General features: G+C 37.3%; 1 protein-coding gene and 1 long non-coding RNA gene across 6 annotated transcripts in view; one reads left to right on the top strand and one right to left on the bottom strand.

Moving 5' to 3' along the window:
- Positions 1 to 11,595: 11,595 nt before the first annotated feature.
- The window catches only part of ZNF326 (zinc finger protein 326), a 36,835-nt gene continuing 27,670 nt past the window's right edge, over positions 11,596 to 20,760 (bottom strand). For all 5 annotated transcript variants that reach the window (XM_040470913.1, XM_040470914.1, XM_040470911.1 and 2 more), the window contains 5 exons: positions 19,961 to 20,108; positions 18,558 to 18,657; positions 16,582 to 16,712; positions 14,695 to 14,790; positions 11,596 to 12,787 (listed from right to left, as the gene is read on the bottom strand). In XM_040470913.1, the coding sequence (XP_040326847.1) occupies positions 12,422 to 12,787; positions 14,695 to 14,790; positions 16,582 to 16,712; positions 18,558 to 18,657; positions 19,961 to 20,108 (841 nt within the window). In that variant the 3' untranslated portion in view covers positions 11,596 to 12,421. The remainder of the gene's footprint in view (positions 12,788 to 14,694; positions 14,791 to 16,581; positions 16,713 to 18,557; positions 18,658 to 19,960; positions 20,109 to 20,760) is intronic.
- Positions 13,315 to 14,423, top strand: LOC121027453 (uncharacterized). Its single transcript, XR_005788747.1, has 2 exons — positions 13,315 to 13,360; positions 14,332 to 14,423. It is a non-coding gene; the product is annotated as an uncharacterized LOC121027453 (long non-coding RNA).

The following is a 20,760-nucleotide window of genomic DNA, read 5'->3' as shown; positions in this document are numbered from 1 at the left end:
TACAATTCCCTGCCTTCTTGGCAGGTACGTTCCCATGACTGTTGTAAGCAATGGAAATAATGTAGAAACTAAGTGCCATCTTCTGGTACCTCTTCCTAATGAGAAGTTGTGTCACTTTCTTCTCTTCTTCCTCTCCACTGACTGAAATATACACAGGAAGACTGGAGATTAGGTGTTTTGAAGATGGTGGACTATACAGGGAGCCTCAGTTTCTGATACCTGGAAGGGTACCACCAACCCTGCATTACTTACCTGAACTTTTATATGAAAGACTTCAATCCTAAGTGGCTGTTATTCTAATTTTTTTAAAAAATTTTTATTTTTGAGAGGCAGAGAGAGACAGAGCATGAGCAGGGATGGGAGAGAATCCAAAGCAGGCTCCAGGCTCTGAGCTGTCAAGCCCAACGCGGGGCTGGAACCCATGAACGAACTGAAGTTGGCTGCTTAAGCGACTGAGCCACCCAGGCACCCCAATTGCTATTATTTTTAACTTTCTCTTACAGGCGACATTAATTCCAAGTAACAAAATCCTATTGGAATTTTAATTAGTTTGATGAATTTGTTTGAGGATAATTAACATCTGGACAATGTTAACTTTTTACAAACAGGAATATAGAATGCTTACTATTTATTCAGGCATTTTATGCCCTTTATTAAAATGTGTAGTTTTCCTCATATAGATCTTATACTTTTCCCATTAAGGTTTATACCTAGATAATAGTTCAGATTTTTATTGCAAATGGGTTTTTTTAACATCTTATTTTATTTTTTGAGAAACAGAAAGAGACAGATTGCAAGCAGGGGAGGGACAGAGAGAGGAGACACAGAATTTGAAGCAGACTCCAGACTCTGAGCTGTCAGCACAGAGCCCAACACGGGGCTCAAACCCACAAACGCAAGATCATGAGCTGAGCCGCAGTTGGCAGCTCAACCCACTAAGCCACCGAGGCACCCCACAAATAAGGTTTTTCAAAATTACATTTCAAATTGGCCATACTAGTCTATAGAAAGCTACAGGTTTTTATATGTTGACTATTAAATGAAAGTACATGATTTGTAAGTTTTTCAATTAATCTTCTTCAATTAATCCACTATCTCCACATCACATTGCCTGAAATAATGACTGTGTTCTCTCTCCCTGGTATTTCTATTTCTTGTCAGTAAGTGATTGTACAGCCAGTAGGCTTGATCCTGTCTCAAATGTGGATGTTTGATGAAGGCTTCTGTTGATGTCCTCAGCCAAGTTAAAAAGTTTTCTATTCCTAGCCTGACAAGATTTAAATCTGGATTGAGCGCTAAATTTCAGGAAATGTTTTTCCAGCATCTGTTGAGATTATGTGACTTTTTCTCATTTCATCTGCCTTTTTTTTTTTTAGGTTACAATAATAGACTTCCTAATGTATTGAGTTACATTAATAGATGATGCTCTATGCTTTAGATAAACCCTACTTTGCCATGACACATTTTCTTGGATTTAATTTGCTAATGTTTTTTCAATGATTCTATTTTCTCCTAAGTGAGATTGGTCTATAGTTATCTTTGCTGGACATTATGGAATAAGCGTTCTGCCAGTCTCAGAGACCAAATTGAGAGGTATTTCAGATTTCTGTATAATCTGGAAAGGCTTAAAGAAATTCTTCCTTAAAGTTTTATATGGTTTTGTTTCATTTTAAATGCAAGCATTTGGAGGACCATGTGTTCTGACTAGATTTTATTAATTGATTGCTATCCATAATTTCTAGTTTATTGCACTGTGATAGCAGGACAAAGCCTGTACATAATTTCTTGTGGCCTGCTTCATGGTCATTTCTCACAGTATTTGAAAAGAAGTTTTCTGTAACTATTGAAGTTTCTGAATTATATAGTTCAAAACCTGTATCCTCAATTTTAAACTCTTCAGTCAGTAATTTCTAAAAGAGTTGTGTTCAAATACCTCGTTCTAATTGCAAATTTGTCAGTTTCTCATCAACAGTTTTTCATTATAATTTGAAATCATGTTGTTGTGCATAGTTTTATGAGTTAATTTCTGAATCCTTCCATGTTCTTGATTTTTTTTAATGTCTTTATTGTGCCCTCTCTCTTAAAATGACAGTTTAGCTCAAGATAGAATTCTAAATTCAAAGTAATTTTCCCACACAACTTTAATGTTTATTTTCGAGAGGGGGGGAGGAGCAGAGAAAGAGGGAGACACAGAATCTGAAGCAGGCTCCAGGCTCCGTACTGTCAGCACAGAGCCCAATGCAGGGCCTGAACTCACAAACTGCAAAATCATGACCTGAGCCAAAGTCAGATGCTTAACCAGTTGAGCCACCCAGGACCCCATTCCCACACAATTTTAAAAATTAACAGTTGTCTTCTAGCACGCCAACATACAGATGACAAATCTGAGACCAATGTGATCCTTTCCCTTTACAGGTATATTGTTTCTCTTTAGACATTTTGAGATTGTTCTCATAATCCTAGGATTACACAAATTTAGTCGGAGTATGTTTTAAGTGTTCATCTCCTTTTTAATTATTTTTCCTCAGTACTTAGAACTTTTTATATGGCCAGTCTTTTATCAGAAAAACATTTTTTTCCTATTATTTCTTTTCTTTACTTCTTCTGTTATCGACTTCTGAACCTCCTACACATATACATATATTGAATCATTCAAAAGTATTTACTGAGCATTTCATGCACCTGGTACTGTGATAACATGCAGGATTTTCAATGCTAAACTTCCTACACATATGGCTCCAGACCTCATGAAGTTTCATTTTATCTTTTTTAAACATTTATTTTGAGAGAGACAGCACACATGCAAGTGGAGGAGGGGCAGAGAGAGGGAGAGACAATCCCAAGCAGGCTCCTTGCTGTCAGCACAAAGCCCAGTGTAGAACTTGACCCCAGGAACTGTGACATCATGGCCTGAGCCGAAATCAAGAGTCAGACACTCAACCGTGTGACCCACAGGCGCCCCCATGAAATTTCATTTTAAATGGATGGTGTTTATCTGAATCTTCTACATCTCCACTTTTCTCATAATTTCCACCTATTTGACCTATTCTTATATGAGTCTGGAAGTATCCCTCAGCTTAAAATTCTAGCTCAGTAATTTGATTTTCAGCCATGTTTATTCAACTACTTGGCCTAAAATAGATTTTTATTTCAGCAGTTATTTTTTATTTCCAAGATATTTCTTTCTCATAGCAGTTTGCATTTTTTTAAACTAGTGCAATAACCTCTAAAATTTTTTTGGAGAGTATAATGATATGTAACACTGTATCTAAGAATTATATAGAAAACTTATACTTATTGCTATTTTTACATATAATACTAAATTTGCTTTAGTATGTACTAAAATATTTTAAAGTTTTGTTTTCCCTGAATTGTATCCTCAGGATTATTTCTGCTTATTAAGTATACTACCTATTTTTCATGTTGCTTTCTTCCTTAAACGTCTGTTGCTTCTGTGTTGTCTATTATTGATAAATGAGAAACAAGGGGTCAGCAAACTTTTCTGTAAAGGGCCAGTTAATAGTATTTTAGGCTTTTAAGGCCGTTATTAGATGTCTGTCACATATTGTTGTTTCCAAAACCCTTTAAAAATGTAAAATCCACACAACAACAGGCAGTAGGAGGCTTACAGATGGTAGTCTGTGAAACTACTAGATTTTCCAGTTTTAATACCTGGAGTTTATTCTCTCCATTTGAGTGAAATACCCTGGCAGATTTTGATTACAAGTAACCTGGCATTTTAATTGTATGAGAGAGGAGGGAGGGGCTTCAGTAAGAAAATGGGAAATGGACAGCCACCAGGTTTTTCTGTTTGCCTGTTTTCTAAGTATGAGGAATCAGAGCTCTTTGTGGGATCCACAAAACACCTAGGGCACTACCACACTTTGATGGCTGCTGTATATATGCTCTGGGAGTCTACTACGTCAGAAGTTACACTCTGATGGGCAAACAGCAAGCTGTGCTATGACTTTATCTTGGAAGAATATCATAGACTAAGACTTCTGAGCCAGGGACTAGCATAACTATTCAAGTCCTTTAATAACATGGCTTACCTTGCTACAGCCAGCCACTCTCACAGCTACCTCTAAAACATGGAGGCACTTCCTTAATTTCATCTCGATGTGACTGTGCCTCTCTGTTTCACCAAGATCTGGTTCCTTCTTTTATATCTTGTAGAAATGCTTCACAGCAACCTTGTTGTCTTTCCATTGTGGTTATGAATTTACTGTTATTACTTGCATTTTTTATTATTGTCTGTTCTGTAATTTTAATAGAACTTCAGAAGATAATGACTTGATTCCAGTATGCCATTTTAATCTGGACCTCTCCCCAAATTCATAAATTATATTCCTCTAATAACTAAGCAGCTTATAGTTGTTCCCTTACACACTCTTAGTCACCAAGAAAGCCATCTCTTATCACCATCAACTCTGCCTCACCCCTACCTCTAACACAGTCTTTTAAAAATTTTTTTTCTAAGGCAATCCCTATCAAAATAATGCCAGCATTCTTCACAGAGCTAGAACAAACAATCCTAAATTTGTATGGAGTCAAAAAAAAAGAAAAAGAAAAAAAACCCCGAATAGCCAAAGCAGTCTTAAAAAAGAAAACCAAAGTAGGAGGCATGACAATCCCAGACTTCAAGCTATACTACAAAGCTGTAATCATCAAGACAGTATGGTACTGGCACAAAAACAGACACTCAGATCAATGGAACAGAATAGAGAACCCAGAAAAGGACCCACAAACGTATGGCCAACTAATCTTTGACAAAGCAGGAAACAATATCCAATGGAATAAAGACCGTCTCTTCAGCAAATGGTGCTGGGAAAACTGGACAGCGACATGCAGAAAGATGAACCTGGACCATACACAGGTTCTTATACCATACACAAAAATAAACTCAAAATGGATGAAAGACCTAAATGTAAGACAGGAAGCCATCAAAATCCTAGAGGAGAAAGCAGGCAAAAACCTCTTTCACTGCAGCTGCAACAACTTCTTACTCAACACATCTCCGGAGGCAAGGGAAACAAAAGCAAAACTGAACTATTGGGACCTCATCAAAATAAAAAGTCTGCACAGCAAATGAAACAATCGGAAAAACTAAAAGGCAGCCAACGGAATGGGAAAAGATATTTGCAAATGACAGATAAAGAGTTAGTATCTAAAATTTATAAAGAACTTATCAAACTCAAGACCCAAAAAATCCAGTGAAGAAATGGGCAAAAGACATGAAGACACTTCTTCAAAGAAGACATCCAGATGGCCAACCAACACATGAAAAAATGTTCAACATCACTCATCATCAGGAAAATACAAATCAAAACCACAATGAGATACCACCTCACACCTGTCAGAATGGCTAACATTAACAACTCAGGAAACAACAGATGCCGAGGATGTGGAGAGAAAGAGGAACCCTCGTGCACTGCCAGTGGGAATGCAAACTGATGCAGCCACGCTGGAAAACAGCATGGAGGTTCTTCAAAAAATTAAAAATAGAGGGGCGACTGGGTGGCTCAGTCAGTTGAGCATCTGACTTCGGCTCTGGTCATGATCTCACGGTGTGAGTTCAAGCCCCGCGTTGAGCTCTGTGCTGACAGCTCAGAGCCTGGAGCCTGCTTCAGACTCTGTGTCCCCCTCTCTCTCTCCATCCCACCCCTGCTTGTGCTCTCTCTTTCAAAAATGAATAAACATAAAAAAAAAATTAAAAATAGAACTACCCTACAACCCAGCAACTGCACAAGGTGTTTATCCAAAGGATACAGGTGAGCTGTTTGGAAGGGGCACTTGCAGCCCAATGTTTATAGCAGCGCTATTGACAATAGTCAAAGTATGGAAAGAACCCAAATGTCCATCAATGGATGAATGGATAAAGATGTGGTATATATATGTATGTGGTATATGTATATATATACAATGGAGTATTTCTCGGCCAATCAAAAGGAATGAAATCTTGCCACGTGCAACAATGTGGATGGAACCAGAGTGTATTATGCTAAGCAAAATTAGTAAGAGAAAGACAAATATCATATGACTCACTCATATAAGGAATTTAAGATACAAAACAGATGAACATAAGGGAAGGAAAGCAAAAATAATGTAAAAACAGGGAGGGGGCAAAACATAAGAGACTCTTAAATACGGAGAACAAACAGGATTGCTGGATGGGTTGTGGGAGGGAGAATGAGCTAAATGGGTAGGGGGCATTAAGGAATCTATTCCTGAAATCATTGTTGCACTGTATGCTAATTTGGATGTAAATTAAAAAATAAATTTAAAAAATAAATAAACATTTGAAAATAATAATTAAAAAAAATTTTTTTTAATTTAAGAAAAATTAGGAAAATCAGATGGGGAAAGGAAGGCAGAAAGAGACTACCATAACTGCTTCTGAGGAGGTCCAAATTGATGGCAGCAGGGACTGAATTAACCACACCCAAGGGTCTGCCCTCCAGCCTTGCAGTCCCCCTTGATTTTATTTGCGTATCAAATAGAGAAGTTATCAGGGTAAGGACTATCTACCAAATAAAGTCACATTGTTAATTTATAATATGAACTTTAACTGTCACATGAGCTAAAATACTTCTGGCCGGCATGACTACTCCATTTTCTGTCCATCAGCAGAACTATAAGGGATTCCAAATGTCAATCAAAAGTTTGTTGGGGGACCTCAGTAGGTTAGGCATCTAGCTCTTGATTACATGGGATCAAGCCCCGAGTTGGGCTCTGTGCTTACCGTGTGGAGACTGCTTAGGATTCTCTCCCACTCTTTCTGCCCCTTCCCCACTTGTGCACTCACCCATGCTCTCTCAAAATAAAGGTTTCTTTTGAAAAGTTTGTCAATGGGGTGCCTGGGTGGCTCAGTGGTTAAGTGTCTGACTTCGACTCAGGTCATGATCTCCTGGTCTGTGAGTTCAAGTCCCGCCTGGAGCTCTGTGGTGACAGCTCAGAGCCCGGAGCCTGCTTCCAATTCTGTCTCCTTCTCTGCCTCTCCCCCACTAACAGTCTCTCTCTCAAAAATAATTAAACATTAACAAATATTTTTTTTTAAAATAGTTTGTCATTAAAGCCTCTGAAATGTACACTCAAAAATGGTTGAAAGTGATAAGTTTTAAGTTTTGTGCATTTTATTTTTTTTTTTAATTTTTTTTTCAACATTTATTTATTTTTGGGACAGAGAGAGACAGAGCATGAACGGGGGAGGGGCAGCGAGAGAGGGAGCCACAGAATCGGAAACAGGCTCCAGGCTCCGAGCCATCAGCCCAGAGCCTGACGCGGGGCTCGAACTCACGGACCGCGAGATCGTGACCTGGCTGAAGTCGGACGCTTAACCGACTGCGCCACCCAGGCGCCCCAGTTTTGTGCATTTTAAATACATATAAAGTTTGAATTCACAGTAAGGACAATTTGGCAGGCAAAGTAAATGTCAAATAATATAAGCCTGATAATAAGATAACCTGATAGTATGTATCTCTAAATAAGAACAACCTTGCCAATAAAAAGTGAATTCTCAGATACTTTTTAACATGCATAACCAACATTTGCCTTTGTAGTTCTTTTTTCTGTATGTCCATGATTTTTGGTACACAAATTTCTGCAGATATTTTATTTTCACCTCATTCTTTGGATTAATGCTTTTTTTTTAAGATATATTACATAATATACTATTATAAAATATAATACATATATTTGAAAATATATTTTATAATAAGCTATAGTATTACAAAATATAACATCTAGATGTTATAACACAGATTGTAGTTAAATCTCGGCAATTCTAGGATCCACTGCCTCCTGATGCAGGATCATAAATTCAAATGTTTACAGGCACAGACAGTTAATATAAATAAGTTAAGACTGACATACAAGGTTGGAGAAGCAGGCAAGGTACAAAACATATAGAACCACAGATGTCACACTAAAAGGATCTCTGGATGTTACACTGACATGTATAAAAAGCCACTGAAGGATTTCAAGTAGGGGAATGATGCAACAGAGAGCTGCTTGTTATATGGAAAAACTGTTAGTCCTACTATTAGAATTTTTTTTTCCCTACTATTAGAATTTCATGGGGGCACCTGGGTGGCTCAATTGGTTAAGCATCTGACTTTGGCTTCATTGGTTCGTGAGTTTGAGCCCCGCATCGGGCTGTCTGCTGTCAGCACAAAGCCCGCTTAGGATCCTGTGTCTCCCTCTGCCTTTCCCTTGCTCACTCATTTTCTCTCTCTCTCTCAAAAATAAACAAACATTAAAAAAAAAAAAAAAAAAAAAAAACCTTCACATACTTGTAAGAATTACATAATCCAATGGGAGAAAAAAACAAAAACAAGAACAAGACCCAGTTTTCTCACTCCTAGAGATTTGAAACAGGCCATTCTAATGCTTTTGTAAAATATTAGAGAGGTGCCTGCGTGGCTCAGTCCATTAAGTGCTGGACTCTTGGTTTTGGTTCAGGTCATAAACTCACGGTTCGTGGGGTCAAGCCCCACATTCAGCTCCACCTGACAGCACTGAGCCTGCTTGGGATTCTCTCTCTCCCCCTCCCTGTGCCCCTCCCCCACTTACGCTCTCTCGTTCAAAATAAATTTTTAAAAATGAATTTTTTTAATTTTTTTTTTTCAACATTTATTTATTTTTGGGACAGAGAGAGACAGAGCATGAATGGGGGAGGGGCAGAGAGAGAGGGAGACACAGAATCGGAAACAGGCTCCAGGCTCTGACCCATCAGCCCAGAGCCTGACGCGGGGCTCGAACTCACGGACCGCGAGATCGTGACCTGGCTGAAGTCGGACGCTTAACCGACTGCGCCACCCAGGCGCCCCAAAAATGAATTTTTTTAAACAGAAGACAACCGTGGCTGGAGAGAAGAATAGCATGATATAAAGCAGGAATGCTAGGCCAGGCCTGATTGCTATAAGGAGTTTAAATTGTACAGATACAAAAAGAAGCAGGAGACTAGTATTACCTGAATTCTATTTTTAGAAAATTACACTTGTGTGTGGAAAACTGAATCTAGCAGGGCAAGAGTAGAAACGAGATTAGTTAATAAACTATTTTAATAATCCAGGTAAGAGATGATGGGGACTTGAACTGGGAATGGTAGTAGCAGATGTGGAAGCAGACAGATAAAATTTGGAAGTAGAAAACTCAGACTTTCCAGTAGCCTGGAGGTAGGAGGTGATAAAAAGGGAAGAATATAGGACGATCCCTAGGCATCCGGCTTAACCGTGTAAATCATATATAAATTTCTTTGGCTATTGTAATTACATGCTTTCTTTTTCTTTAATGTTTATTTATTTTCAGAGAGAGCATGTGCATTCACATGAGTGGGGGAGGGCATCTCACATACTATGAGATCATGACCTGAGCTAAAATCAAGAGTCCAACACTTAAACAACTGAGCCACCCAGGCGCCCCATGTTTTGTTTTTTAATAAACACACAAGTAATACTTGGATAACAGAAGTTGAAAGTTAAAAGATATCATACAAATCCTTATCAGAAAAGTATTGAAAATATAAACTTTAAGGATCACAAAAATTAATCTGCCAGCAAATTAAATTGCCTAACTACAGGGGTGCCTGAGTGGCTCAGTCGGTTAAGGTCCCACTTCAGCTCAGGTCATGATCTTGCGATCCAGGAGTTCGAGCCCCACATTGGGCTCTGTGCTAACAGCTCAGAGCCTGGAGCCTGCTTCAGATTCTGTGTCCCCCCCTCACATTCTGTCTCTCTCTGTCTCAAAAATAAACATTAAAAACATTTAAAAAATGAAATAAATTGCCTAACTACAAATTATCTAACAGGATATACATAAATTTGAATTTCTAAATTAAGTACAATTAACAAAATATACTTTATTAATAATACTTTGCAAATAAGCTAGTCTGAATGAAGGTTTTTGTATGTTTCCCACAAGTATTGCTACCCACATGTTCTTTCTCTCTTACTCTACAACATTTATAGGTGACCTGGCTGGCTCAGTAGGTGGAGCAGGCTACTCTTGACCTCAGGGATCGAGCCCTACACTGGGTGTAGAGATTACTTTAAAATCTTTAAAAAACAGGGGCGCCTGGGTGGCGCAGTTGGTTAAGCGTCCGACTTCAGCCAGGTCACGATCTCGCGGTCCGTGAGTTCGAGCCCCGCGTCAGGCTCTGGGCTGATGGCTCAGAGCCTGGAGCCTGTTTCTGATTCTGTGTCTCCCTCTCTCTCTGCCCCTCCCCCGTTCATGCTCTGTCTCTCTCTGTCCCAAAAATAAATAAACGTTAAAAAAAAAAAAAAATTAAAATCTTTAAAAAACAAATAAAACTGGGGCACCTGGGTAGCTCAGTTGGTTAAGTGTCTAACTGTTGATTTTGGCACAGGTCCTGATGTCGTGGTTTGTGGGATTGAGCCCCGAGTCGGATTCTTCACTGACAGTATGGTATATGCTTGAGATTCTCTCTCCCTTTATGCCCTTCCTGCACACACATGCACACTCTCTAAATAAATAAACATTTTTAAAAATTAATAAAATTAAATTTAAATTAAAATAAAACAAAACATTTACTTAGAAGTTGTTATACAGATTCTTGTTATTCAGGATTCTTTCCAAATGTTTAAAACCTCAAATTGCTAGGGACATTCTTTTTTTAAAAAAACACCCACTTAGTGCCAAGAGAACCCACTAATTATACCTCAAAGGGATCTGTTCTCTTTTTACCTTACCCTTCCACAAGTATTTTTAAATAAAGTAGAAACTAAATACATGAGAAACAGAAGGTAGATCAAGTCCTATTATCCTTAAAATTTTAACTCCTGAGCGCAAAAGCTTTCTTAAGCCTATTTAGGTAAATACAGACTCTTAGATAGGATCCCAATTTTCTCCAGTCGTATTTGGCTCTAAATCCCTGTAAATGGATACAAATGACTTAAAGCTTAAAGATAAGCAAATCTAGCCCACAACACAGCCTCCAAAAATGTAATTTTAAAAGTTTTGTTGTATGCAAAGAAGTGAAATTCTACAAATGCCTATATATTCACACACTCAATGCCTTAAGATTACTTAATATTCCTATATATTCATCCATTCAATGCCTCAGTATTTTGAGAAGCTATTTTATTTCATTTGAGTTCCCCTCCAGAGTAAAGAGTCAAAGAAATAAGAGCACTATTTTTCAGTGACATAGATGGTCATTTGAAAATAGGCCATCTGGGGGCAGCTGGGTGGCTCAGTCGGTTGAGCTTCCAACTTCGGCTCAGGTTATGACTTCGAGCCCCACGTGGGCTCTGTGCTGACAGCTCAGAGCCTGGAACCTGATTCAGATTCTGTGTCTCCCTCTCTCTCTGCTCCTCCCCTGCCCTCACTCTGTCTCTTAAAATAAATAAACATTAAAAAAAAAAAAAGTTAAAGAAAATAGACCATCTGTCAGTCTCATCTCTTTTTCAGTATGTAAGCGGAAAGAAGTTTTTTTAAACTATAAAAAGTTTTTTTTAAAAAGGAGAGAAATATTCAGGAAAGAAATACTTGTTTTTTAGAAAAGTGATTACTTTTGCTTCTTGGTTCTTCAGCTACAAACAGACATGACAAAAGAACTAACACAACTATAAAAAATTATTTGTATTCAAATGTATTTTCAAGATTTCAAGATCTGACATAGGCACAAAGAAAAGAAAGGAATTAAAACAAGTATAAACAAGTCAGTTATGGACTGACCTCAACTTGAAATATGTTAAAAAATATTTTAGTAGTACTTTTAAAATGATGGAAGTAAATTTCTTCAACTCTTCTCAATCATCTCGAAATATCCGTGAGCTAAACTCCTACATTAAGGCAAAATCTCATTTTAAATACTAATTTAATTGATGAATCATTTCATTTAAAATTGCTAATCCAGGGAAAGAGTTTTTGTAAAAAACGTTTTATTGCTACAAAGGGAAACATGGTCACAAAAAGCCTTTAAGCGTATCTTAACGCAAATTACTATTCAATGTCCAATGCAGTAAAAAAATACACAGTCAGAGCACAAAATACTTGCCCAATTTATCTCTTCTAGGGTAAGTATTGAAAACATTAATGCACACTTGAATATATACTCCCAACAGCAGCATTTAAGTTCAAATGATTAGAATAGATATACTAACAATACACATCTGTTATCCTTAACACCAATTAAAGTAATAAAAATTAAGCTTAAAAATTATACAAACAATTTATCTAATCTAAGTTGGTAACTATAAAAACTAAACTAAAATAGTCTTACCCTCATTTTATTAAACAAATGCCAAACATTTAGAAATTATATAAAACAAATCTGAATGTGTGGAATGCATGCAACATGGGTGTTAACTCTCATATTTTAAACTATTAAAATTCTTACCCTTTTCCACATTACGAGAGAAATTTAAAGCTTCTTTTAAATCTGACTAATACCCTCTATTTAATTTTCTTCAGGTTGGTCAACAGGGAAGTCAACAGGCTTTTCCTTTGCTGCTTCTTCCTCTACTTCCTCTCCTTCCCCCACTCCTCCCTCCCCCACTGCTTCTCCCTCCCCGGCTGCCTCTCCTTCCCCCACTGCCTCCTGGTCCCCTGCTTCCTCTGTGTCTCCCACTCCCTCCACTCCTCCTCCTTCTCCCACTTCCTCTGCTTCCTCCACTTCTTCTACTTCCTCTACTTCCCCCACTTCCTCCACTTCCTCCTCCTCCTCCTCCTCTTCAATAGGTTCATCAATCTTTTCTTCCTCCTCCTCATCTCCTTCTATTTGTTGATCTTGAGAATGATCTTGAATTTCAAAAGGATTCTCACCCTAAAAACATGAGGAAAAACAGCTTTTAAAATCAGTATATTCATTTTTGTTACCAGTGCAATTTTTATTTGCTGTAACATCAAAAATAAATACAATCTGAAGCTTTTTAACTTATGACAAATCATGACATATTTGTTCAGTACCTATTTCATACCAAAGTGGATAAATAAATTACTGAAGTCATTTCTTTATATTCCATAAACTGGAACGCTTAAAGGCCCATTTTCGTAACCTAATTTCTAAAATCATATGCATATGACAAAAGCAAATATGTGGGTTCTGGTAGAAACAGATAAGAGATTTATGTCCTACTTAATTACACCAGGATTCAATGTACTTCTGTGGTAGGATCTCTGAAAACAGGTTAAGAGTGGAAAAGCTTTGGGGCGTCTGGGTGGCTCAGTCGCTTAAGCGTCTGACTTCGGCTCAGGTCATGATCTCACAGTTCATGGATGGGTTCGAGCCCCCACGTCAGGCTCTGTGCTGACAGCTCAGAGCCTGGAGCCTGCTTCGGATTCTGTGTCTCCCTCTCTCTCTGCCCCTCCCCTGCTCATGCTCTCTCTCTCTCTCTCTGTATCAAAAATAAGTAAACATTCAAAAAAATTTTTAAAGAAAAAAAGTGGAAAAGCTTTGAAACAGTCACTGTAGGAAGCACATTACATCGGTTGGTAATGCGCAAAATTACTGTGAACTGCAGCGAAAATCTGGCAAACACAGCAATGGTACAATTCCATGATACTTGCAGTGAGACAGTCTAACCACAGATGGCATAGTGCTGGGAATTGGTAAGTGGTGGAAGAATGAGTGAGGACTTTTGGAATGGCAGCACTGCATTGTTGGAAGGACTGTCCATGAGTATCCAGGCAAGGGGGTGAAGGTAGAAACAGTTGAAGAAATGGGATAAATTGATGAACTGATTATATCTTCATAGGACAAAGATTTAAAAAGATATTCTGTCAGACTGAGAGCACTTAAAAGTTGAAACAGTTTTTAAGAAATGACCAGAGCTGACCATGGGCAGAGGATGTTCTGGGGAATAACATCAGGGAACACAGCAGACAGGAAAGCTGAACAAAGGGATACCATTGAGTAACGCGACACCAGTGTTTCTTGAATTTTAATATGTTTCTGAATCAATTGGGATCTTGCTCAAATGCAACTCTCCATTTCTAATGAACTCCCAGGAAATACCAATATTGCTGGTCCATGGATCACATTCATAGTAAAAAATTCTAGAAGAGTTCTCCTTAGTTTAGGTACTTTCTACATAATATGCACATGTGGTAAGCTAAGGAAGCCTACTGCTGTCTAGCTGAACCAGTTAACAGAAGCTGGGGAGATAAAAGTTTATCTAATTTGGAAGTGAAATACAGGGAGCACCTGGGTGACTGAGTCAGTTAAGCGTCTGATTCTTGGTTTCGGCTCAGGTCATGATCTCACAGTTAGTGGATTTGAGCCCCATTATCAGGCTCCACAGCTGGCAACTCGGAGCCTGCTTGGGATGCTCTCTCTCTCCCTCTCCGCCCCTCCCCCACTCACACCAGCTCTCTCTCTGTCTCAAAATAAAATAAACTTAAGGTCCACAGTAACTACACATGTTAAGACATATCCCTCAAGTCCTCCTTTGTTTAAAAATCAAGAATAAAGCTAACATTATGATCTGCTATCAGACTCCTGAATTTCTCTCAATGATCCACGGTGAGAAAGAAATGAGAGAGGAATGACTTATTGTTGCCTCTCCCAACAAATCCCAACAATTAGGAAAAACAATGTTTTTACCTATATGCAAGATATTAAGTAAAAGTCTTCCTAATGTTGCACTATATTTAAATATCAGTTACTGTGTCACCATTTGATTATAAAGATACTACAATGTAACCTAAAAAGGTTTTGCCCTAAAGTCTTACCTTAACGAAACGTTCATATCGCGCCTTCACTATTGGATTATTTAAAATGCTTGTAGCAGTCAAGACACTCTCTCTTTTTATTTGCTCTTTATAAGCCTATGAAAAATAGAACACAGTGAGGTACCTGAAAACCATGCCATGAAAATATTTCTATAATTAAAACAACATTGTATGCTCAAATTGCTACATTTAAATTATTTCTCTCCTGGCAAATTAAGCTATAAAGCAACAACTACTGTGACCACAATCTAAACCATCCATGATTAACATAATGAAGATTCAATAAGCCAATCAGACTCATTCACTCAGTTACTACATATGACACATCTAGGTCTACTAAACAGTTGCTCTCCTTTCTACTATACATGCACTTTCCCCCACCCTAACTATTCTAACTACTAATTTTCATGCTATCAAAAGAGAAAGAACAATTTTTCATACTGCTATAATAGTCTTCCTCTGGGCTGTAGTTAGTCTAAGACTGTATTATACAAAGGAGGACAGGTTAATATGAAATGTCTAGTTGCCAGGGCGCCTGGGTGGCTCAGTCAGTTAAGCATCCGACTTCAGCTCAGGTCATGATCTTGTGTTCCATGAGTTCAAGCCCCGCATTGGGCTCTGTGCTGACACTTCAGAGCCTGGAGCCTGCTTCAGATTCTGTGTCTTCCTCTCTCTCTGCCCCTCCCCCACTCACGCTCTGTCTCTGTCTCTCAAAAATGAATAAATGTTAAAAAAAAAAAAAATGTCTGGGGCCGCCTGGGTGGCTCAGTCAGTTAAGTGGCCGACTTCGGCTCAGGTCTTGATCTCGTGGTTCGTGAGTTCAAGCCCCACGTCAGGCTCTGTGCTGACAGCTCAGAGCCTGGAGCCTGTTTTAGATTCTGTGTCTCCCTCTCTCTGACCCTCCCCTGTTCATACTCTGTCTCTCCCTGTCTCAAAAATAAATAAAACGTTAAAAAAAAAAAAAGTCTAGTTGCCAAAAAAGTGTCAAAGGAATGCCAAAAGAGAAGAGAAAGGACGAAGATTTTTAAAAGATTATATGTGCTCAAAGTGACTAACCAAGTCTAAGTTAAATGAAAATCACATCAATACAAAATATTAATTTAAGACTCAGGTGTGCTCTATTTAAAACTTAAGCCTTTAATATTTGAATTTTTAAGTTTGCTTCTCAAACAAGCTAGTTTCTCACAATATAAACATTTATTTGAAATAAACTGGACTAAGTAAAACCAACCAATTTAGAAGCAGAAATATGCCAATCAAAAAGAAAACAGTACATTTTTCCTAGAATATTTTAGTAAATTCTACTCAAAAATGTAACAATAGATAGTAACTGGTAATGCTAGTTTTTTTTTATTTTTCCCAGCCATCAGAAAAATGTAGGTTATGATTAAATCTTTCCGTTTTGTTCTAAAACACACACTCTCTCTCATAAAACTGTTTTGAACCAACTTAAAAAAGTGTTAATGAAAAAAACAGTTCAATAGCTATGATTTCCTGAATGCTTACACTATGTGTCAGGCACTATTTTAAGTGTCTTTTCTATTGTAACTAACTTAATCTTTAAACAGTCATGCAAGAGTAGAATGATTATCTATCCCCATTTTACAAGTAAGGAAACTTGGACAAAGAAAAGCTAATTTACTTGCTTAACACATCATGTACTGGACCAGGATTCAACCCAGGACTTCTTGCTCCAGAGCCCAATCTTAACCACCATGCTTAACTTAACTACTAGGCTACACTGCCTCTCTAGTTATCTTTACAGTTTTTCACACATAGGATTAATAGGACTGTATGTAAGCAGGTAGGTGTGAAACAACAGCCTTAAAGGACAATAAAGGATTAAAGAACACCTCAGTGACTTCATCAAGACAGGTCAAAACTTACCTGCTTCCCTTTGATATGATCAGGAGATTTTAAGTGCTGCTGCACTGAACTATGCAAAGCAGGGATATACACACTGCATGCACTGCAGTGAACAGTCTCCACTTTCATCATGTGATCATCTGCAGTAACACCTACAAAAGAAAGCCAGTTATTAATAAGTAATGATTCATATATTATTTTTGACAAAATGAGTTTTTATTATTTCATTTCTATGGTTATTCATACCTCCTTCTTCCAAAAAGAAGATCAAGATATGTAGGTTATGTTGAGTTTTTCTACTAGGTTTCATAAATCTGCATATATAGATTAAAACTATGGATAACAGATTAAAATTATAAAGTAGAATTACATTATATTTCCTTGCGTATTCTACAATCCTGCTCTGAGTCCCAGGGGTCTGTCCCCCAAATATATAATATAAAAGAAGACAAATGTTGATTTTTGTACTAAAAAAAAGAATTTCCATAATAATGAATATGGGTAGGCAAGGATAGGGAAAAAGAGGTCAAAATTGGGATTCACAAAAAACAAAATATATGTTGGACCTTGAAAACTGTGATCAAGATTTATTACAAGTGAAATTATAATGTATGCAAGGGAAAGGTGAGAGAAAATGGCACTTTGTGGGAGTTTCAAGTAATTCAATATAGCTGGGGCACTGAGAATAAAGAAGGGACAAAAGAGACAAAAAGAGCAGGGCCTATATCATGGAGAACTTTGCATGCCAGGCATAGGAATTTGAAGTTTATCCTATAGAGGATGGAGACCCAGTTAAACTTCATGAAGTACTACAATCATGTAGTAGACTTAAGAGATAAGACTGAAAGTAAGGGCACTAGTTAGGAAAATAATATAACTGCCAAGAGAACGATAAAGACTTGAACAGATGCAATATTTAAAGAGGTAAAGAAGCAGACTTGGAAGATATTTAAAAGACAGAACCAATAAGATACAATGTTATAGATATAATAAAGTAAAATTACTTAGGACTAACTTTATACTTATGGCTTAGATGGTGGGGCTACCTTCCAAGGAAAATGAAAGACCAGTCTTCTGAGTTTTTGTTTTCTTAATGGGGTGGAATAAGCCCAAAAAGCACACAAAATTTTTTTGATACATTCCTTTTGTAAGACTGCTGAAGAGAAAGGCCAATAAGCATCTCGATGTTCAAGAGAAGAGTTTAGAAGATAGATCTGTGTTAGAGACAGAAGTATGTAAGTAATCAACACAGAGGAGATAGTTTAAGCTCTGAGATTAGATGAATCATAAGGAAGGAATATAAAAAGAGAAGATCATGGAACTGAAAACAGAATACTGGGAAATATCAACTTCTAAAAGCTTCACAGAGAGGGGCACCTGGGTGCCTCAGTTGGTTGAGCATCTGATTTTTGATTCCAGCTCAGTTCATGATCTCAGTTCAAGCCAAGTCAGACTCGCTGTGGAAAGCACAGAGCCTGCTGGGGATTCTCTCTTTGCCCCTCCCCTGCGTGCTCTCTCTCTCTCAAAAATAAATAAATTCTTAAAAAAATAATAAAAATAAAATAAAATAAAATAAAATAAATAAAATAAAATAAATTTTTTTTAAAGATGTAGTTTTTTTTTCTTTTTTAAAGATGAAAGCATAGGCTTCAGGGACAGAATCAAGAGGAATAAAAAGACAGAAAAACAGAAGAGTTCACTATTTGAGCAAAAGTCCTTAAAGAGATGAGAAGTGAGAAGACAGAATGTAAGAATTCACTTCCACCTAGAGGAAAAGCTGATGCTGATTTTTCTTGTAAAACTGAAGTGAGAAACATAATGGTAGGTAGTGATAAATTTGTAAACATGAGAAGAGGAAAAGGAGGTCACCTCTGATGACCTACTCACGGCTACCACATATGACTCGATCACACTAGTGGGCAGCATCTACACTGAAATAGATTATGGTAAGTAAAATATATGTGTTAATTTCTAATACACTTTGTTTAAATACTTACCTTCCATAACATCTTTTTCAATTATTTTAACTACTTCTGTTTGATTATTTGTCTGCTGTTTACGAATAGATGTTTTCTTGAATTTATTCACCATACATTCCTATAAAACAAAATAGGAAGAAACACAAAAAGTTTTCACTGAGCTTAGCATCAAACTCAGCCTATGGAAGATAACATCTGTTATATAAGAACTAATAGCTGTCCTCAAGGAGTTTATAGTTCAGTTGAAAAAGACTATCATTAAATACAAATACAAATAAATTACTGGGATACTTACAAAAAATATTCACTTTCAAAGTGTATTTTAGGCATAAAGAACAAGAGAAATCAAACAGAGCTGGAAGAGTTAAGAGAGGTCTTCTCAGGGCAGGTGGTACATTAAAGTCCTAAATGACAGGAACCAGTTAAGGAATGAAATGAACAGAAAGAAATTTCTGTAAAGGTACACAATTCTGCATGGATGGGGAAGACTGAATGATCACTTTATTTCTAACTTCCTAACAATTCCATGTCTTTTGCCCAAAGTAACTATATGGACAATCAGCAGTCCAGCTCTAGCCTCTTCCGTAAACATCCCTGGCCCCAACTATCCTCACCTTTTCCAAACCCCCCTGCCTACACCCTCACTTCTGGCCCTCCGATTTAACTGTGTCATCTGTGTATAAATGAGTGTGTTCTTTCCAATTACTGTGAGTTCACTAAGGGTGGTATCTGCGTCTTCAGTCCTTACATAACACCTTTTGTTAAATAGTCAAGAAAAACTGAACTAGTGACCACACACTGATAATAGAAAGGACACTAAACAGACATCAGCTCTCTAGCTCTGAATTCAGACTGCCACTTAACTGGAAGAGTCACTACACTGCTCTGAGCATGATCTTTCATGATAAAAAAGAACTGTGATGACGCTCAAATGAAATAATGAATGAAAGTACCCAGCACAACACTAGGTACACAGCAGACTCTCAACTTATGATAGCTGATTCTGCATCAATAAGCAGGTGTTAAAGGAATTCTTTTTCCTGACACCTCTGCCATAAACTACTGTAAAAACATAAAATATTCTCTCAAATTACAAATCTAAAATCTTTACAGAGGAATTCACATCTAGTTTAAAAAAAAAAAAAAACTCTCTAAGTGACTCTTAAAAACTGAGAACTGAGGGTTGATGGGGGTGGGAAGGAGGGTAGGGTAGGTGATGGGCATTGAAGAGGGCATCTTTTGGGATGAGCACTGGGTGTTGTTTGGAAACCAATTTGACAATAAATTTCATATATTAAAAAAAACTCTCTAAGTAAGTAGTCAATTAAATTTTTAGAAACTTGGAAGAGAGGTGGGAAACTGAAAAACTAAGAAATTAAAATACAAATAAAGTGCCTCTTGATTTAAAAACAGCTACTTACATGCAAAAACTCCATAACTACTTTATCAAATTTGGTTTGTTTCTGAATATGATCCAATGTTTCCTGGTGTGAAGAACTTTCCAGATGTAGCTCAATATCTTTTTCTTCAAACGTTCGGAATTTACAAAATGAACATGTGAATGCCATTCTATAAAGAAAAAAAAGTTTTCCTTAAATATTGCCTTATTTACTGAGAGTTCATAAGACCATGCCAATAAAACTAATTTTACCAAAATAAATGATTTCCTTTATACCATCTTATGGTTGATCTAAATTTAGCTGAAGTCAGAAAAAACAGTATTTCTTTAAATATTTGGCCAACACTGCTATTATATACCACTTTGCAAATAATGGAATCAGTGGATCTATTTAATCTAGTCCTAAGCTATCCACTTCAAGTTTAGAATTATAAAGCCAAAGCAAACTTCCAAAAATACCAAGTTCTGAAGTTCCACTACTTATTTTTATACTCTGTTCCACTCTCAAGCTTGCAGTCCACCAAGGTAATAACCAACAAAGCCAGGTGAACATCAGACAACCATAATTCACTCCTTTGGAGCTGTTGGGTGACCAAAAACCCTACCTTCTAAGGACCACTTCAGGATGACTGACAAGCCTAGATAAATTTAGAAGCTCAGAAGCCACTCCAATATGAATTTCCCTCTTTTCTCCTATAAAGTGTTCCTATCTTATGTATTCTTTTTATTTCCTTTTCATTGAATTATAACAATAGTTTCTTCATTGGTTTGTCTCTAGTCTCCATTTTCCAATTAATTCTTTTTTTCTTAATGTTTATTTTT

This window comes from Herpailurus yagouaroundi, unplaced genomic scaffold (assembly GCF_014898765.1).
Source record: "Herpailurus yagouaroundi ecotype Mexico unplaced genomic scaffold, PumYag 77, whole genome shotgun sequence".
NCBI lineage: Eukaryota > Metazoa > Chordata > Mammalia > Carnivora > Felidae > Herpailurus > Herpailurus yagouaroundi.
The sequence above is the reverse complement of the archived record's forward strand: the minus strand, read 5'-3'. Positions and strand labels throughout refer to the sequence as shown.